The sequence below is a fragment of the Adelges cooleyi genome, unplaced genomic scaffold, assembly GCF_023614345.1.
Source record: "Adelges cooleyi isolate 19-005CV unplaced genomic scaffold, UGA_ACOO_1.1 ACOO_flye_CR_arks_rails_tigmint_CR_PRNA_247, whole genome shotgun sequence".
Taxonomy (NCBI): Eukaryota; Metazoa; Arthropoda; class Insecta; order Hemiptera; family Adelgidae; genus Adelges; species Adelges cooleyi.
The window spans coordinates 10,864,039-10,883,782 of NW_026095912.1; the positions used below are offsets into that span (position 1 = coordinate 10,864,039).

Below are 19,744 nucleotides of genomic sequence, written 5' to 3' on the forward strand. Positions count from 1 at the left end.
TTATTATCAGAATCTGCCCTCCAACCCGCAATTGTTGGCCAATAGACATTCCAACAAAATATACCAGCACCGTTGGCAATGATGCCTACCAGTAATTTGGTCCAACGAGCGACATTAAGACGAATGGACAACACGTTCCCGTGTTCTGTCGGCCCTATAATACAAATTGGTACTGTATATTATGAAATGTGTAATGAACATAAAAACATTACATTTTTTAAATAATTTTGTAGAAACACAACTTGAGGAACGTATAAAAAATGTTATATTAATTAAGAGGACGCAACTCCGTCCATTTTTAAGGAGTAAATTATAGGTAATTTTTTACAAAATATTAATTAAGAGTTTGAACTATGGTGTAAACTTCTAGTTACAGTATTGAGGATACTTTATTGATCGCCATTTTTTTGTGAGATTATCACAGTAATTTTTATAGGACAAATTAAGATTTCCTCCCTTTAAAACTGCTTTGCGCGGGAGAAGTATGTGTAGACAGTATTAACAGTAGATTTACCAAAATTTAACAATGTATACAAAAGAACTCTGTCTAAGGGGTAGCTTTATTTTTCTTCTTTTATTTATACTTAATATTTGTTTATAAACAACTAAAAAAGGGAAAAAATTAATAATTCTGAAAGTGCTTATGTTATCAATAAACTAAAAACGCTACCCAGTAGACAAAGTTCTGATCTATCCATTGTAAAAATTGTATACAGTTACTGTAAATACCGCCCTCACAGTCGCTATCTTGTCCCCCACAAAACATTCTTTTGCAGATAATTTACGGGTGGGTAGCGTCCTCTTAATAAAAATAATTTGGCCTATACAGTGCCGTGCTCACTTTCATTAACGCCCTAAGGCAAACATATTTGGCCCCCATATTTAACATGTGTTCATATTCCTTTGGCACCCCTAAAATTTGTATCATACTAAGGTACTCCTAAGCTCCTGGGACTCACATAATTTGCATTTTGTACTCAACTGAAAAATATTTACTAATTTAAAAATTTCACTTTATTATTACAAATCTGGTAACTCATAACATAATTATCACATAATACATTTTTTTATACAATAATTTTAATGCTTTTTAGAAAATCTGGTATTTTTTAATTAATAATTGACGGGCATAAGCGTAAACAAAATCATGTATGTATAAAAACAATTAAATACTAACAAAATATAAGTATAAAATTGAATGCTTGTGGTTCTCGTTTTTGGGAAGAATTAAAAGAGTGGATACTTAAATTGAACACGAGACAGAGGCGTTATTAGGTTAATGATTTGACAATTTAAAATTTAATTCTGCCTTACAGCGATGCTAATATAAAATTTGTATCACACTCACCATAATAATTATAAATGTGTAGGTACCGACTACTGTATAACATACATAATATACAGAGTAGACATGAGAAATGTAAAAAACATCTAAAAAATAAAATTATGACACACATTAACACAAAATCAAATAATATAAAAATATTTACCTAAGTTAAAACTATAATGGCAATCAATTATTATGTATTAAATATTCATTATCATTCCAAATATTCTATAGTTTTAAAGGAACATAACTGTTTAAAATTAAATATCATTACAACATACATAACATTCATATTAATACAAATTGTAATAATCATTAATATTGTTAACTAAGCAATGCACTTAATGCATCAAAAAATCGTGGTCGATCTCTGATTTTTAATTTAGCAATGGACGAGTCAAAATAATCCAACGTTAATTCTATATTTGTTTTATTAGCTGCTTGTTCAAATGCCTTTCCAAAAAAACTAAAACATTATACAAATAATTTTTAATAGTTATAATATGTAAATTATTATTAAAAAGAAAAATTTCACACTAATAACACCTAATTAGCTATTAGTAAAACTGATAATTCTGTGAGTCTCAAAAATAAAATTATATGATAAAATAATACACTTAACTAAGAATCAAGAACGTTTTTCAACTTTTTTTTTTTAATTTTGTACAAAACATCATACAAGAAAAGAGTCTTTGTAAGTTGTAAACAGAATATTTATTGGATACACCAATTTATGTGCATCCTTTTTATTTTCACTATATTTAGCTAATATGTAACTCTTTCTTTCTTTTATTGATTTTGTTACTACAAACCTTTTAGGCATTGTTTCTGTAATAGGAGGAATACCAGCCACCAAACAAGTTTCTTCGCTAGAATTAAGCGTTGCCGACGCAATTAGTGGTAAACGTGTAGCTTTGGCTTTACGAACTGATGCAACCTGAGCTCTTAGCGCAAACGTAGCCAACATCGTTAAGCAATGTGGATTTGAGTAATGCTGAGAATGTAACGTACCCTAAACAAAAATATAATTAATATAATAATAAGTCAAATTTATTTTCAGTTTTTAATCTTCTTACAAGGCATACAAGCTATAAAAAGAAATAATACTTTAATTAAATAAAACATACCTCTTGCACAATAAAATAGTAAAAGGGTCCTGCTGAAACTATTTGTTTCATATCTAATGCAGCTTGTACGTGTCGGAACATATTAGTGAGTATCCACTTTGCCTTTTCTATTCCTTGATCCAATAAGTCCTTTTTAGACCTATAACAATTAAAATTAAATGTAAGTGGGTGTGTGTATACATATAAAGTCTGTTCCAAACATGAACGTTCCTGCGTAGAGATAAAACTCGCCACACCTGGCTGTTTCGGCGCAAATAGAAATGGTGAGTTTCTGCTTTGTTATTATTTAGAATAAAGTATAGTTTTGTCAACTCACCTTGATAATGAATCCAAGGTATTATAGAAACATTTAATTGTTGATATCTCACATGTCTACAGAATTACAAACATTTACAAATAATTGATTAATTATTGAATTTAAAGCTAAAAGTACTTCTTGGCAGCGTAGCTATTGGCTACGACCTGTGCGACTACAGGTCGACACGGGGCCAGGTAGTACTCATAGCTGGAATAATCAATAGACTATGGAAACAGTGTACAGGTTAAATAATGTCTTACATTGGTTTCTAAAGTAGCAACCATTGAGTAAACATAATCAGCACACTGATATTTTGTTTTAAACCCTTGTAATAACATGAAAGAAGGATATGTCATTTGTAATAAATTATGAGCATTGGATATTTTTTCCATCATACCATAAAACTGTTTCCGTAAACTCAAATCCATGGAGTAAAACATTTGTCGGCTTTCAGACAACGGTAATCTAAATCATAACAAAAATAATGTCTAAATCATACAAGATTCTTCTCACTCATAATATCATAAATTTATCAATTTCATACAATTTAAACACTTTATAATTAAACTGAATAAAAAATAACAACCAATTATTATTTGACTCGAACTGTTCTTTAAAAAAAGTACTAAAATAACAGGCAATGCCTTAAGTTTTTTATACTTAAAATCCACTATTCAAATTAATTGACTAATAAAATTTCAGAAGTTTTAAACATTTTATTGTTGACATTTTAATTGTGTCTAGAACAACTTCAAGCTACGCAGATTTAGTTACCCAAGAGAAAATGTGCCTTAGCTTTAAGTTCACCAGAAAAAGATAATGTTTATTAATATTCTATACAAGTAATAAATATTAACATATTAATACCCCATTTCTGCTAATATTTGCTGTAGTCTCTTTTCACCTTTGATAGTCCATAGTTTTAATGAAACTGCTGTAAACATGGAATATCGAAGACTAGATTCAATAGTCCAATGTCTGTATAATGCCAATAACAAACTGTAATTTTATAAGAAATTTGTTGTATGATTAATTAGGTAATTATGAAATAAATATAGTATTAAAAAAAGCACATAAATTACTCTTTATCGGATTCAATTCGTAACTGGGCAGAAAAATTAATTGGTTTGGTTACTGATGATTTTGATATATTTTCCTTATTTTCATGATTCAGAGTAGACTCGCAAATACGACCAATATGGCCACCAATCACTTCTACTTCTTTCAAGTAACGCATACGTTCTGTTTTACCTAAAATATATTGTTCGGTCACACCAACTATACCCCACCTAAAAATACATACATAAGAAATATTAACAAAGTTTTTTAATTATATTTAAATAAAAATTACAAAACCAGGACAAATAAAAAATTTTAATGGATAAATTCAATAAATGTTTATACTTTTTAGATAATAGCTTCGATGTTTACCTGACAAAAAACTTTTTTTACAATAATGTCAGAACCCTCTATATTTTCTAACTAAAGATAGATCTAAAGTGTAGCTTTTACATTTAAGAAATAACCAAAAAAAGAAAATTGGGGAAAATTATACTTTGACCCTTGTAAATTTTTAGGTTGCTGTCAGTGAATCAACAGGATTTTGAAAATATTTTCATTAATTATAATAAATGGGTAACAACGGTAATATAGACAGACTATCAACCCTAATACCTAAAATATAATTTTAATTATATTATTGTCATTACAGCGCTTTATACATTTTTGTTTTTCTACCATCTACAGCTTAGCATTTAAGTATTTATTTGAAAGTGATTTATTACTATTAAATTATAATTATTTCTGTGAACTATGACCTCCCCCATCCCAATATACTCCATCCCCAATTTACACAAGCTAAATACAAGCTTTAATTATTACTAACAAGATTACGTCATTTCAAAAATGTTTTATTTATTTGTATTGTTCTTAAATTATTATAATTATTGATAAATGTAGAGTAATTAACAAAGTGTTACATACTGACCATAACAAGTCAATAGATTCTCTATGCAACTTCCAAGCAAGGTCAAACATTAACATTGCACTCTGAAAAAGTGTAATAATACAAAAAAATGTAATTAAATTCAACATTTAAAAAGATTTGGCAAAATTATAATTACCGAACGTCCGTAATATGAGAACTGTGAATAATCAAATAAAAGCTTCTTTCTATTTTCTTCCCATTTCCTAATTTCTTTACGTCTTAATAATACACTTTGATCCAGTTTTCTTCTTTTATTTTGTTGTTCTTCAATACTGGCATCGTCATCATCATCATCATCATCTTTTGGATAGTCAGAAAAAGTTTCTTCCTCCGATGACTACAATATATCAAAATACAAAATATTTTATTTATTACATAGACATTTATGTTTTAAAAATATGTTTTATTCACCTCATCTTCATTAAATATATATTCAAATTCTGGAATTTTTTCATCATCTTCAGGTGGTGCTAAAATCCTAATCTAAATATTATTTTGGTTAGTTAAATTTTTTTTACCATATTTAATAGCATTGTGTCAACTAAACATTATTAAGTGATATTTTACTTGAAAACAATGACATTTTTGCTTAGTTTTAACTAATTTCTTATTTAATAGACATAAAGTTAAATGATTATATCAATTTTGTATTGATAAAACACAGTTATATAATTTTTAAATTATACAAAATAGTTTTAAGTAGTATATTAAGCCATAATAAGCAAACAATATGTAAGGGCCATATTCTTTTTATAACAAGAGCTAAAAAAAAAGTATACAAAATTAAATGTTGAATAGATTATTAAGAAAACTATAGTTGTAATCATAATTTGAATTTATGGACATTAAAATGTATAATTTTGTTTAAAAAAAAAATTGGTTCACTTGGCTATTAATATGTCATTTAAAAATTTTTATTGGTGATTATTAGAAATATAGTTGAATATTGCCATATGGCGCTTAATTTAAACTTTTATGCTTGTATTTTCAAGCAAGCAAGTTTATATTGAGCATGTTTTCACCACGCGACAAGGATTCAGAGTAATAGTGTCAACCTAACATTATTACAGGTTACGTGGCTACTAGTATCTCATTTTCTACTAGAGTTGTTTATACTTAATTCTTTTCTTATTCTAATGAATATTCATTATACAATGCAAAATTCTTTTTTATAAGAAATGTTAAGAATTGCTTTCAGCTGATCGTCCATAGTGTTAGACATATCATACCTGTGAACTACTGTAAATGTTACAAACATCTGTAGGTCTATGACTATCGACAATGAAAAAAATCACATTATCTTCTGGTTGTAATATTTCAACAATATCTGACGTACCTCCACAATTAATTAGGATTACATGTTTAACCTAAATATTAAAATAATTTAAATACTGGTTATTTTATAATAGAGAGTACTAATACATTACATCAGCTTTTTGTTCATCATACTCTCTTTTCAATTCCGTAAGCGTTTTGACAGGTACAAGTATATAAATAATGTTATCGAAGCGTAAAATACATTGGAGTATTTTCACAGCACAAATGGCATCCACATCATAGTTTACCAGAATTAATATTTTCTAAAACATAAAATAATATACTTATTGTTAAATTAAATAGTACAATTAATAACATTTTATTTTTTTACATGCCAAATGGTATCATAAAATAAAATATTTCAGAGTAATTTTTAATATAAATTTTAATGTAGTAAACTTTTTTTTAACATCACTTTACAAAGTTTAAATCACTGATTTTATAAAGGGATATCTTAAGAAATGTTTGTGACCCAGATGTATGCTGGAGACAATATACTATAGTTTGTGAAATGCTCGAGATTGTTTTGGGTCAGGTATGTATAGAGAGAAAATGATAATTTAATTCGGATAGCACATGTAAATCAATTAGTTTAAAAAAAAAACCTTCCACTGTAAATATCGAGATAGTTTGATATATTTTAGAAATGCCTTCTTGAGGTAAAACTAGACTGGTATAGAAATAAGGATTGAGCTTATAATAAAGAAGAATAGTATAAATGCAAAAAAATACTTTTGCACCCATGAGATTTCGTCCACACTCACACTTAGTTTTAAAATAAGTAAACAACTCACATTCTTTGATATTATATCGTAGAAGCCTTTGACTATATCGTCAACAAACATTTTGATCACTGAAACAATACCATAAAATTATTTTGATACAATTTTAATAATACGTTTGATTTAACAGCATGGCTTCTACTGGTAAAATTAACATTTATTAAGATCAAATAAAATTGTCGTGTCGACTGAAAGTAAAATTTCTAGTATTCATTTATCACGCATAACAACTGCAAACAAATTGAAACACTTTAGATTACCTATTTCACGTTTCTATATTGGTGGCTATAAAACGAAAATTTTACAATAATTTATTGCTGTTTTTAGTGAACGCCGATTATAATATAATTAATATTACTTAAGTCTTAACAGCACCGAGACGAACGTTAACAGTTTAAAGTTTAAATTTATTAATTATACACCTTGTCATATGTAACAGCTGCTGATGGGCGGCTAATAAACTGCTAAGGTCTTGTAAGTTATTATAGACCTTGATAAGACCATTGACGGAGGGTGGATGGAGGTGAAAAACCATGGAAAAAATGTCACTTGAAATCGAATGGGGATGTCTTTTAATCCATGACATTTTTCCTCCGACACGGTTGCTTGCATGACATTAAGAGCGGGAAAAGGGATCCAAATCGTAGATATCCAAAATGTATATCTAATCATAATGATATGTTTATGTTTAGAGAACGTTCAGGATGCCACTTAAGGCGCGTTTACATGGTGACAGTAAATGGTGATAGTTAATGTCATGACAGAAACTGTCGTCGTTTAAATTATTCGATAGTAGTTACAGAAGTGCCCTAAGCAAAAAAGCCGTAATTCGGAAAAAAAAAATATTTTGTAAAAACCCGATTCAACAAGTAAAATGGTTTCTTACTTGTTTTAAACGGTTTTAAAAAATTTTTCGAGTAACGGCATTTGTGCTTATGAGGGCAGAGTACTGTCACACTATCTAGCCAAGTTAGATAGTACTGTGGTGGTAGTATTGTCGTCGTGTAAACGGGCCTGCTGCAGTGAACAACAGAGCAAGGCAAGTTATTCGTCCCACAAGAGAGCATTGAAAAATTTTAAAATTAGTATTAACCATTAATTGTTTGTACTAATCAAGATGTTTAATACATAAATTAAATGGATAAAACCATTCGTTTTACAACTGTAAGTAGCGCTTTTTAGAAGAAATCCCATATTACACTTTTACACGAGACCTGGACCTAATATATATATTATCCATCAGAGCGCGCTATATTCCATGACGTGAACGATCTCTATGCACAGAATTCTGTTTTATGGACCAAATTCAAGACTCAAGGTTCAATCATCAAGGTTTATAGAGATCAGAGTAACAGCCTTGGAAAAAATTCACTGGTTTCCGCAGAAAGATCTATCTGCAGCCGTGACATAGATTAAAATATATATTATATGATGTAGATCCAGCCATATACTTTTTTGGGCACGAACCTAACCATGTATTCGTTGTGTCCCACGTCCAAAATCGTTAACATAACGATTGCACTATTCCATATGCTCACAGACTAAATCATTTTCCTAGAAGATATCTTCTAAGGTCGTGGATAAAATTAAACATATTATATCTGCGAACTTCCTATTATCTATTTAATAATCTGTGCTTTGGACTAAACTACTTCGTTGATCCTAATATCTATAGACCTGTAAAAAAATCTGAAATTAAAGAGAGATCCGTGCATCAACATTGTTAGAAAATAATAGAGAACGTCTGGGAATCTCATAGGATAAACAGTATAGGTTTATGAATTATTATTAAAACGGGTGCTTGAGATCCCTCGGTTTAGTGACACTTCTATACATTTTTATAATTTATTTATTTAATTATTTATTAAAACCAATGAGTGTTATAACTTATGATTAATATTATAATTATGTGAAATTATTATTTCGTATTAAATTGTTTATAATAAACGGCAAACTGAGAATAATAGACAGCGCTGCTATCTGGTTTTTTCAAATGCCAACGGTCCGTTTTGAATAATAATATTTCAAAAGGATAACCAATAACCATTCCTTCACAATTATTATTCGAAATCATGATTTACAGACATTATAATATTATCATCAACGAGTGCACCTGTGTTCTGTGTCACCTTAACCGTCCGAATGCTATACTCATATTTCATAGGTTAGTGTTCGGTGGAGGGGGGACGAATGGTTATCATAATATAATGTTATAGCTTATATGGGATATAAATTATAATGTAATACCTCGGGTTACAGCTGCTGCTGGTGTTGTTGTATAATATTATGTTCGAATGCTTTGAATTTGGGGCAACTGACAATGCTAACGCATACCTATTATTCAACGTTGATAATAGTGAAGTGAAATATTAACGGTCGGATAACAAGTGTATGGATAATCGATTTTAGTATTATTTTTTTCGAATTTCGAATAAGTATTATTGTTTAGCTAAATGATCTCAACAACAGTATTTTAATATTTTATTGAAAATCATGAAGTGTGCGCATTTTGTAATGCAATTCAAAACAATATTATATTTCTTTCGATAACGATTTTATAATTTTAAATTACTTTGAACGTTAGCGGTCTTCATGGCAGAGTATTCAAACCTATCGAATTTGCCTACTTATACACAATTCCGCGCTACGGAAACTGTGAGTATATTATATTGTTTTCGTCTAATTTACTTATAGTCCAGTCTATGTGTGGAGTAATTTTCTGATGAGAACTTGCCTCTGACAACACTTCCAGAAGGGAGGGCTTTACATTTTTTTAAAAATTAAGTACCTACGTAAGCCAAAATACAAATAAAATAATAATACTTATAACTTTTTTCGTAAATATTAATTATTAAAAATTTTCGAAAACATTTTTTTGTAATGATATATTATTATTTGATAGTTAAGTTCATGTAGTCAGTAAAGTCAGTCAAGTTTTATTTTTAATATTATTTATTTGTATATATAAAATTAAAAACACCCGCAAGGGGTAGTAAGTACAACGAATAAGAATAAGTTAAGTAAAATAACTAAGGATGTAGGTAAACAATTATATAAAAGGAAACAAAATTAATTGTAAAACATAATGCTTATAATAATGTGATATGGTATGAACAGCAAAAATGTTATGTGGTTTGAGAGTGATATAATATAAGAGAGGTTCGAGTGATATAATATAATATGTCACCTGAGTTACTACTGTCCTACACTCTACCCTGCAGTATATTTTATCATCCCCAATGGTTCTTATTTGTTGACATTTTGTTTAAGACCCTAACTGTTGATATCAATCAACTTGGTATAGTCAGTTATTGAATATTTTCTATTAATACTAACTTTTTTTTTTACTTGTTTATAGTGGCAAAAGTTAGTGGAACACTTTAGACATGGCATGCCGTTAAAATCGCATCGCTATCAACTTTGGTTTAAAGAAAACTGCTTTACCGGATATGAAGCAGTGGAATGGATGTTTAACGAAGCTTCTGGTGGAAAATTACAATATTTGTTCAATAAAGGAGTCACACGTCAACAAATTGTGGCTTTAATGAATAAGTTCTATGAAGCCGAAATTTTCAAAGCTGTCAATTCAAATATAACAAAATTTAAAGATAGATCTGAATTATACGAGTATGTATTCATAATAGACAATAGTATCTTTAAATATGTATTAAAATTATATATACATTTAAAAAGAACTCTTAACTTACGTTTGTATAGCATTGATTTTATAATTACAGATAAGCCAACTTTTAATTTAAATGGCATTGGTTAACTTGCATTCAAGACGGTTAAATGTAAATATGTGGGCACACCTCTTTTCTATGTTTAACCCCCTTGAATGTACAATAACCACTTTCATTATCATCAATAGAATAAAGTATTTATTAATGATAAAATCAGTATTTATAATCTGTATTTTTGAAATGCAAATTAGCTAAAGAATTCTCAGCCAAAATGAATGACTGATAGATTTGAAAAAATTTTAAATTACTACTTTTGAAGTTGTTAGTATATAATACAACTTTTTTTTAGATTTGTGTTATCAAAGAATGGTCATAAGGGTTTAAGTAAAGGCTCTGTACTGTCATCACTAAATCTGTTCCTTATGAATAAACCACAATCATTATCTCCTCAACCAACAAAAAGTGAAAAACTAATTTGCAGTCATAGAATGAAATCATACTCTATGGAAAATGTAGCAATGAATACATATTTAAATGAAAATAATAAAATAGCAAATTATGTATTGAAGAAGTAAGTCACAACATAATAGAGGATTAAAAATTGTTAAGATATGTATGTAGAAAAAAAAATTGTTCTTTTTAATGTTTTTTAATTGACATAATTAAGAATCATAAAAAGTATACTTATGTTGATAATTTATACTAATAAGTAAAAAAATTTTAAATCTATTCGAGATTAAATGTCTATATTGTATTTGAATTTTAGATACTTAATCTTAAAACCAAAATGGCTATTACAATATAATTTTTCTGTTCTTGTATAATTTATTTTTAATATTTTCAGTTTATCCATGATACTGAAAAGTTTTAATATGGAAGACTTTTTAAACCTTGAAAACTTAAACAAGCAATGGATCATTTTAAATATTTACAACCCGAGAAAAATGATGATGGATTATTTCCGCATTGGGTCAAAACAGCTATGGATAGTTTAACAATTGGTAAATTTATTATATTTATAGTTTTAATTAATTTAGCGAATTATCCTATTTTTGAAAACAAATCAACAAGTAGACTTGTCATATCATATACTAAACAGATATTTTGACAGCTATTAATTACTTAAAAGTAAATACATTTACTTACGCAGTTCAATATATCATAATTCTATTGTAGATAGAAAACATAGTTTTCACTATAATATGATATATTTTAATTCGAGAAATGTTTAATAAAACATTTTTTTATTTTTATTATAGACACAGAAAAAAAAGATTGTGCTTATCCTGGATTCAAAGCTGATGTTTACTCTGTAATCAAGGATTATTTTTTAAATTCTGAAGAACCACTTATTCCTATATCATTTTACGAATTATTTATAGCCATTTTGGTTATTGTAGAAAGACATGATCATTTGTGCAATAACAAATCAAAATCTATCGAAAACAACAATAGCTGTGATACAGATAACGTTCTTCCATCATCTATATCCAATTGGGAAACTGAATTCGCAGATCAATATACAAATTTACAAAACAAGAGCTTGGATAATTCGATGTATTATAATTTAACATCTATGTCTATTAGTAGCTGCAGTAGCGCTTCGTTTTATGAATCATGTGAAGCTGAACAAAGCAATATGGAACATAAACCCTTGAAAAACGTATCCAGATTTTCAAAACCGAAATTATACAGGACAACTAGTTCACCAGAAATATCAGGAAAAACTAGATCTTATTGTGAAAGAATAAAGAAACGAAGACTTAATCGTGCAATATCTAACAACTCAGTTTCTTGTAACAAAAGTTATGACATGAACGATGGTTTCTATTCTGACAATTATGGTTTTAAAAAAGAATCTCCAGATTTTTATAAAAAAGTTTGTCCATCTACTTCAGGCTATGTTAATTTTGGGCTTTTTCAATCTGAAAAAATCAATGATGACGATGTAAAAGATTTTGATTTGGAGATGGCTGTATCATCTATTTACAAATTAGTGGATAATACCAAAATTGACAATAGACCTAGTAAAATTAAACCGTTTAATGGTAATATTTAAAAAAACAATATATCTTATTGAGCCTTCTAAATGACTATTAATAAATCTATATTTTATAGGGTTAAATGATAAATCTGTGCATTTGGGGATTGTTTTGTACCGGTTGTTGTGTCTTTGTCTTCCTCCGTTGAGTAAAGCAAAGTTACAGTTTTTCCTCAAATTTGTTTCTAGTTTGTCAGCTGCTTACTCCAAGGTAATTAAATTTTATAAATTATCATTAACTAATAAAGTTTTATCAAAGTAAAGTTAATTATTCTTTATGTTGAAACAAAATATGGTACAAAAATTAATTATTTTTTTATCAAAACACATTTCAAACATTTATGTACGTATAAACATTATATTTTTAGATCTCTGAAAAATTGTGCTGTGCTGTGTTGAGACAAAACATCAACCAATTCGATTACGATTGTTTGGCCTCAGATGTTGTGAAGTTTTTGATTCATAATCAAAAGGCAATATTTCTACCTGTAAACACTGATCAAATTTTATCTGAAAAGTTCAATTTACTAGATAGTGAAGATGAAAACTTTTATAATGTAAGTATTTATAGATATAAATTAAATAAAGATCATAATATAATATTTTGATCTAGTATATTAGTTAAAATTGGCTTATGTCGTGTGCAATCAACTATTTTGTATTTAAACGTTAAAATTAAAAATCATGTTTGGCACACACTGTTAAAGTCAAGTTATTTTAAATAAAATTTACTTGAACAATGGTCTAATTTACTTAGTACCTATATTATCTAAACGTCAATATCAAATAGTTGTGTTTAATTAAGATTTTCTATTGTATTTTAAGGATAATGTTATGCACTATTGTCAACGGATATCAGACAAAGAATTCGAACAGCATAGAAGTAAAGAATCCAAAGAAGCTCTTGTTGAATTATTTGATCAAATTATCAACAGTGACACTATGTCGACCAAAGAAAAAAATAAACGCATCAAAATGGTATGTAACTATTTACAACTTTACAGCAGGCACATTTTTTGGTAAACGATTTGATGTTCTTTTTACAACAACGCGCTTGCTTGAATATTATTTATTACTTATCATTATTTTTTATTATTTTTATAACTTGAGTTGTACTTTTAAAATAAATTGTGTGTAACCTAATGTATTACTTTTGAAAACACAATAAATAAAATAAAATTATACAACCTTTGAAAACAATGAATGTATATCAACACCAATAAAATTACTAAGCAATGCATAATTAGTTTCAGAAACTGTACCCTGATGTTTACCAGCTAAGATCGTCATTGCTAGAAGAACCAAAAAAGAAAAATTTAATGCAAACCATACAACGTGGAAATTTGATTAAAAACCTTAGAATATAATTTATTTGTAACCTTTTCTACTTATTTTATAACCATTTGATGAGTTAATTTTTTTTAATATTTTTTAATAGTTGTATATATAATTAAAACAAAGGTGCTTACAAAACAGTGTTTAAATGTATGAAACCATACATGTCCATTATTTTTAAGACGTGATTATTTTTTTAAACGTTCTAATAGATATTGATCTACAAACAAAATACAACTGTTTGTTCCCAAGCGTGTCTAAGCATATTGTCTAAATACTTAAATATATAGTTATTTATTAAATTTTACAAACTAAACTAATTTATATAACATTGTTTTATACGGATTATTTATGTATTTTTCTATATAATATATTTGAGTACCTACTACCTAACAAGTTTAAATTTTACTTGTTTAGAAATACATTATTATCCTACAAACCATTTGTTTCCGAATAAATTGACGTAACAATATTGTGTATAGTAGAAATCAGCTCAGTCCTAGGCATATCTGGGCTGGACTGTAATATAGTTAAGTCCTGTCACTAGCTACAATTTTTATATTTGGTTTATATTCTAGGTTATACTCGATAACTAGTTGGTCTGGTCTGGGGTTAAATTTTAACAAAATTAATCATAGGACGGTTAGGTTCAGGTCATATTTTTTTTTAATATTTGGTATCTACATTCGTATCTAACAAATGTGGTCAATGTGTGTTTTTTTTGTTGTTTGTAACAAAACCGGCAATAAGTGAAGCAAAAAAACAACCCAGTTTGGTCTAGGTTACAAAATAATATTTCATAGATTTGTCTGGACTGAATAAATATATTATAAACTATATTACATATGTTTTTATTTTATGATGATCTTGTACGGTTTGTTTACCCCTTACAGTTATGGTGTAGTGCATATAGACATCAAACTCTATGCTCGAAATATCATATTTGATTTCTTCAAACTGCGAAACAACCTTTCTGATTAAGATAGAATCAATTATTGTAGAATAAATGGAAATAAAATTTAGTATCGAAGTGTAAAAAATATTGTTGAAAAGTCAAAAACATATTTTAAGGAAAAAAACAGTCCGGATAAAGTACCAGTTTCCAGACAAAATATACTTAGCTAAATCCACCCCCCCCCCCACCCTTACCGAATACAGTGGCAATATTAATTCCTATCCCGTTTTATTAATGACATAATACACTATTTTAGAGTAGGTACATTTAGTCTTGATCGACTCTGAAAATAATAATAATGAGTTATGATAGCAGACATTAGATAACGTTGTGGACCGCACAGGAAGTGCACACAATAGGGGAGATCGGATCTTTTTTCATGAGTATTATAAACTCTTAATTGATTTAATAAAACCTCCTAACACATGTAACGCATATGCCCCAAGTGAATACGATGGAACAAAAAAAAAAAATAGTATTGTATTTCACGACTGGCTGGAATTCATTAATATTGTTTCAGGAAAATATAATAGTAATAACGTTTGTCTTTCTTTTGACGTTTAACGGCTGTGCTGCAAAGTGCAAGTGCTGACTAAAATCTAAACAAACATTTTTTACTCAGAAATTTCGATTATTACCTAATAAAATGTTAAATGTTTTGATTGTTAATTATAATAATTTGTTTTAATAATTTATCACATTTCTATTCGTGAATCTTGTTCTTCAAAACTTCTTTCTTTGCACGAGTACTGGCGCCATCTGACAGAGTGCATGTCAGTCATCAACTGAGGTGTGATAGTTGTGTGAAAAAAATAATATTGTCCTCTTATCATCGCACGATTTTGCAGTAGTAAACACAAAACAATATAATCCAAAGGTGATACAAAAACGAGTCATACCTACTCGCAGTAAATGATTTTTCATCGATTTAGTACGTTTCAAATTTCAATTTTTTCGACCGCTGCCGAAGTTAACGCGTCAAACACTTACCTGTGGCATACAACCAAAAGCGAAAAAAAAGTGTTGTGCTTACAATATGTACTTACGATTGCGGCACACAATCGTCTGCTCCATTGAAGTAGCACAGAAATTTTGATTTCTTAGGTACGTCTAACCCTCGTTTGAATGTGTACAATATGTATTTAATAGTAAACCGATCTCAATTGTGTATTTATCACGAACGTAGAAAACCATTGACCGTTTGTCGTGGTTTTTTTGTTTTATCAATTTGTCGTCTGTGGGCGGTCAAATCCAGTTTTGCCAAAAATTAATACTGATTTGAATCATAATTTTTTTCTGGATCTAAACTTTACTACGGTTGAAATCGGTTACAATCGGTTATAATCCTTGTCATTCAATGTACTCGAATGGAAGCTTTTAACGTAGAAATGCGTAATGAAATGTCAGTTTTAATACGCTATATAAAATATTGTACACTGGTACGTTTAAACAGACTATTCATTGTGTTCATTCAGCTATGTCTATTTTTATAGTTTTCTCACTTATTATTTGTTTTTAAATTAATGCTCACCACAACAAAATATAATGCATTGTTGCTGATATTGTAGATTACAATCCAATAGATTTTGTTTATCTTAATAGCAATTTAATTATTAACATAAATGAACTTTGGATTCTCTTAATTACTTTTACTATCAAAAATAAAACAATAAATAGACTAGTATCTATTAACTATTAATTCATATTGTTTTCTTTTTCAGGCATTTTTCTTTTTACAATCGAGTCATGTAATATCAAATGCGTTGATCAAAATCAATTGATCTACATTTATAATTAGTTTATTATTATATTTATATTTTTCAATCTACACTGACAATGGCTGTTCAATGTTTTGATCCAAATAACAAAGCGAGGTAAGCTTACAACTTTGTTACTAAAAATGTCAAATGGTCACCATGAAACAGAAATTAATAGCCTCCATCCTCATGTAAATTGTTGTTTTACAAAAAAGGGGTGGTGAATAAATTCATGTAGATATCAAATAAAGAAAATCTGTTTTGCAATTCAAACTGTTTTCATGTTCTGTAGTTGATAATCACGTTTGTTTTTATAGTTGGTATTTCGGGCCAATGTCTCGTAATGAAGCTTCAGACTTGTTGATGAGCGAACGAGAATGTGGGACATTCCTTATCAGAGACAGTCTTAGTATACAAGGAGATTATGTTCTATGTGTAAGGTAAGATTGTCTACAAACTGTGTTGGTAATTATAACCTATATTACTACAATTATGCTAATTTATAATCATATTAAAAAATTGAATAGTTACAACTTTCTAATCTGTTGGCGATAGTTGGTAAAATTGTTGTATTTCGTTTGAAATATTATGTCAGTTGCTAATCCTAGCTTACAGGGATTTCCAGCTCTAACCTCGTACAAATTCTGATAACATAATGAAAACTTATCGTTGTGGTATTCAGTAGCGAGGTGAGTCTTCGTTACTGAATACTATAACTGGCTACAAGTCAGGAGGCAATTAAAAAATGCTTGTTCTCAAAATTCGTAAACAAATATTAACTTTGATGTGGAGGTGAGAAGGTTTTTACAATGGTTTATTTTTGAGACAACCATAATATCACCTATTACGAACCAATTTATTCATACAGCAAATCGATAAATCAGAAATCAGTATATAGATGGTTATTTAAACTGATATACACTGAAGACCCAAGGAAATATCATTAATCCTTTCCCCTTGAAGGATTATAAACTTTTTCTTATTTCGCGATTTTATCATTTTCAGTCAATTATAATTCTTGAAGACTTGTGACATCCCTGTCATTATACAGTCCATTGTCCCAACTCTACTGTACTGTTTTTTTTTTTTTTTAATTTAAATGAAAGTTGGTAGATATTGTTTCCCATGACATATTGCTGCTAATAATATATGTTTAATTAAGTGGATACATTTTTATGTTTTTGTAATTTGTCTCACTAAGGAAATGTATTGTGTTACAGAGAAGATAGTAAAGTTAGTCATTACATCATCAACAAAATACAAGATAACAATGAAATTAAATATCGGATCGGCGATCAGGTATTTGATGATTTACCTTCACTATTAGGATTTTATAAATTGCACTACCTTGACACTACGCCTCTTCTAAAACCTGCAGTTAAACCAATAGAAAAAGTTGTTGCAAAGTACGATTTCGTCGGTAATGTAAGTATTTTTATTTGAAGAACCACTTTAGTTCAATCTAGTAGAGGATTGGGGAAATTTTCGGATGACAAAGACAAGACTTAGATATGAAAACTGCATTCAATAATTTTTCCAAATTTTGTTGTAATATTAACAGTTATTGAAAATTAAAATAAACTTTTCTCAAAATCATATGTAATGGACTAAAGTGGTTCTTCCTCCGGTCTTTATTTTTATATTTCTGAATTATACAATTGTTTATTAATTATTAATTAATTAATTAGGACCAAGATGACTTACCGTTTAAAAAAGGAGATATTTTGACAGTTCTTGTGAAGGATGAAGAACAATGGTGGACAGCTAAAAACATGATGGGTCAAATGGGATCTATTCCCGTTCCGTATGTTCAAAAGGTTAGTTTCTTTGTTATTTTTTTAAAATAATAAATTGTAGTTACCATAAGTATAAGTAGCCAGAATTATTATTTTAATCAAAACATAGTCAGCTACAAATCTCATAAAAAAAAGACATATAGCGGGTATATGTTGAATTGTTAATTAAAAAAATGACTACAACTAGAAAAAAGTTTTTTGACCGTTTAATTAAATATTTCACTATTTGTTTAAAAAAATTAACAAACAGTTATAACAACAAGTGTTTAAGGGGAACGGAAAGCGCTATTTGCTAAGGGGCAAAGGATAGGCAATATTTGACAAAAAATGGACGCTTTTTGTTCCTCTTAACCATTAATGAATTATCTCATATATTTGGATTATTTAAAAAAGTTTTTTTTTTGTTATTAGTATGACGGAACACAACCACCGTTACCCGTAAAGGACAATAGTCAGATTCCTGGATCTAACAATGAATCGACATTAAGACGATCTAGTTTACAAGTTTGTACATTTTATACATGGCTAAAATAATTTTATTCGTCAATTATAAGTGTTGTTTAAATGTTGAAAATGTTTTTCTAGAAAAAATTACCCGCTTTGGCTAGGGTTAAACAGGTACGCGTACCAAATGCTTATGATAAAACGGCATTGAAATTGGAAGTTGGAGACATAATCAAAGTTACAAAAACAAACATTAACGGACAATGGGAAGGAGAATTAAATGGTAAAACTGGTCATTTCCCATTTACACATGTCGAGTTTGTGGATTCCGAAATCAACGATTGCATGAGTGAAAGCTAACTAAATAATTTGTCTATTAATTTTGTCTGGTTTTAAAAGATTTTAGAAAGTTTAATTGAAAACAAATTGTAACCGATTACATATGGTAATATAATTATATTTTATTGAATTGAACAAATCTGTAACCATAAAAATGCAGTGTTTTATTTTCTTAAATTAAATTCAAATCAATATATGTTGTAAGGCTGACAAATAATTTTTTTTAATACTGTTTTATATGAAGCGTGTTATACAAATTAGAACATATATGTTTATAATGGTTTATATTAATTGTTTAATTAGAGAATAAAAAAATGTATACAATTTATTTTATTAATTAACATAATATTAAATTGGTTTGTTTTTTAATTATTTTGTTAGATGTACAATAAAGTAAATAACTGGCAACTAATATAATTTAATGTATTTCACATTTTTAATACCCACTCAAAAAACGAAGATCTTATTCACTATAATATAACTATAAATTATCATTACATTACAATTTAAAGTTTTATTTAATAATTTTCCTCTATGATTACCAAATACTAAAACT

General features: G+C 28.3%; 3 protein-coding genes across 4 annotated transcripts; 2 read left to right on the forward strand and 1 right to left on the reverse strand.

Moving 5' to 3' along the window:
• Positions 1-1,034: 1,034 nt before the first annotated feature.
• LOC126836462 (cell division control protein 45 homolog) lies at positions 1,035-7,489 on the reverse strand. Of its 2 annotated transcripts, XM_050569912.1 has the most exons (15): positions 7,099-7,489; positions 6,851-6,909; positions 6,167-6,319; positions 5,969-6,106; positions 5,151-5,222; positions 4,876-5,076; positions 4,740-4,801; positions 3,835-4,041; positions 3,620-3,751; positions 3,150-3,217; positions 3,013-3,077; positions 2,771-2,826; positions 2,455-2,593; positions 2,140-2,339; positions 1,035-1,793 (listed from the first exon to the last, which is right to left on the reverse strand). In XM_050569912.1, the coding sequence occupies exons 2-15, from the start codon at positions 6,899-6,901 to the stop codon at positions 1,652-1,654; spliced, it is 1,686 nt and encodes a 561-aa protein (XP_050425869.1). In that variant the 5' UTR covers positions 6,902-6,909; positions 7,099-7,489; the 3' UTR covers positions 1,035-1,651. The 2 variants fall into 2 exon arrangements, with proteins under 2 accessions (XP_050425869.1, XP_050425868.1); XM_050569911.1 differs by having other exon boundaries at positions 3,013-3,217; positions 7,099-7,488.
• Positions 7,490-9,033: 1,544 nt separating this feature from the next.
• On the forward strand, positions 9,034-14,205 carry LOC126836553 (DEP domain-containing protein 1A-like). The gene is given in 10 exon segments (XM_050570077.1): positions 9,034-9,493; positions 10,197-10,465; positions 10,871-11,092; positions 11,366-11,454; positions 11,457-11,522; positions 11,781-12,569; positions 12,640-12,773; positions 12,931-13,119; positions 13,388-13,540; positions 13,810-14,205. Coding segments are annotated over 10 exon segments (2,094 nt in total). The 5' UTR covers positions 9,034-9,430; the 3' UTR covers positions 13,930-14,205.
• A 1,502-nt stretch (positions 14,206-15,707) lies between these two features.
• On the forward strand, positions 15,708-19,502 carry LOC126836863 (adapter molecule Crk). The gene is made up of 7 exons (XM_050570522.1): positions 15,708-15,956; positions 16,574-16,726; positions 16,927-17,049; positions 17,830-18,034; positions 18,298-18,426; positions 18,817-18,909; positions 18,991-19,502. The coding sequence occupies exons 2-7, from the start codon at positions 16,689-16,691 to the stop codon at positions 19,207-19,209; spliced, it is 807 nt and encodes a 268-aa protein (XP_050426479.1). The 5' UTR covers positions 15,708-15,956; positions 16,574-16,688; the 3' UTR covers positions 19,210-19,502.
• The last annotated feature ends 242 nt before the right edge of the window (positions 19,503-19,744 follow it).

Coding starts and splice junctions, on each gene's coding strand:
- LOC126836462 (XM_050569911.1), bottom strand. CDS start 6,901: ATGTTTGTTGACGATATAGTCAAAGGCTTCTACGATATAATATCAAAG. Junction 3,752..3,834: donor CGAATTGAATCCGATAAAGA/GTAATTTATGTG, acceptor ATAAAATTACAG/TTTGTTATTGGCATTATACA. Junction 2,594..2,770: donor ACCTTGGATTCATTATCAAG/GTGAGTTGACAA, acceptor TAATTGTTATAG/GTCTAAAAAGGACTTATTGG.
- LOC126836863 (XM_050570522.1), top strand. CDS start 16,689: ATGGCTGTTCAATGTTTTGATCCAAATAACAAAGCGAG. Junction 16,727..16,926: donor GATCCAAATAACAAAGCGAG/GTAAGCTTACAA, acceptor TTGTTTTTATAG/TTGGTATTTCGGGCCAATGT. Junction 18,427..18,816: donor CCGTTCCGTATGTTCAAAAG/GTTAGTTTCTTT, acceptor TTTTGTTATTAG/TATGACGGAACACAACCACC.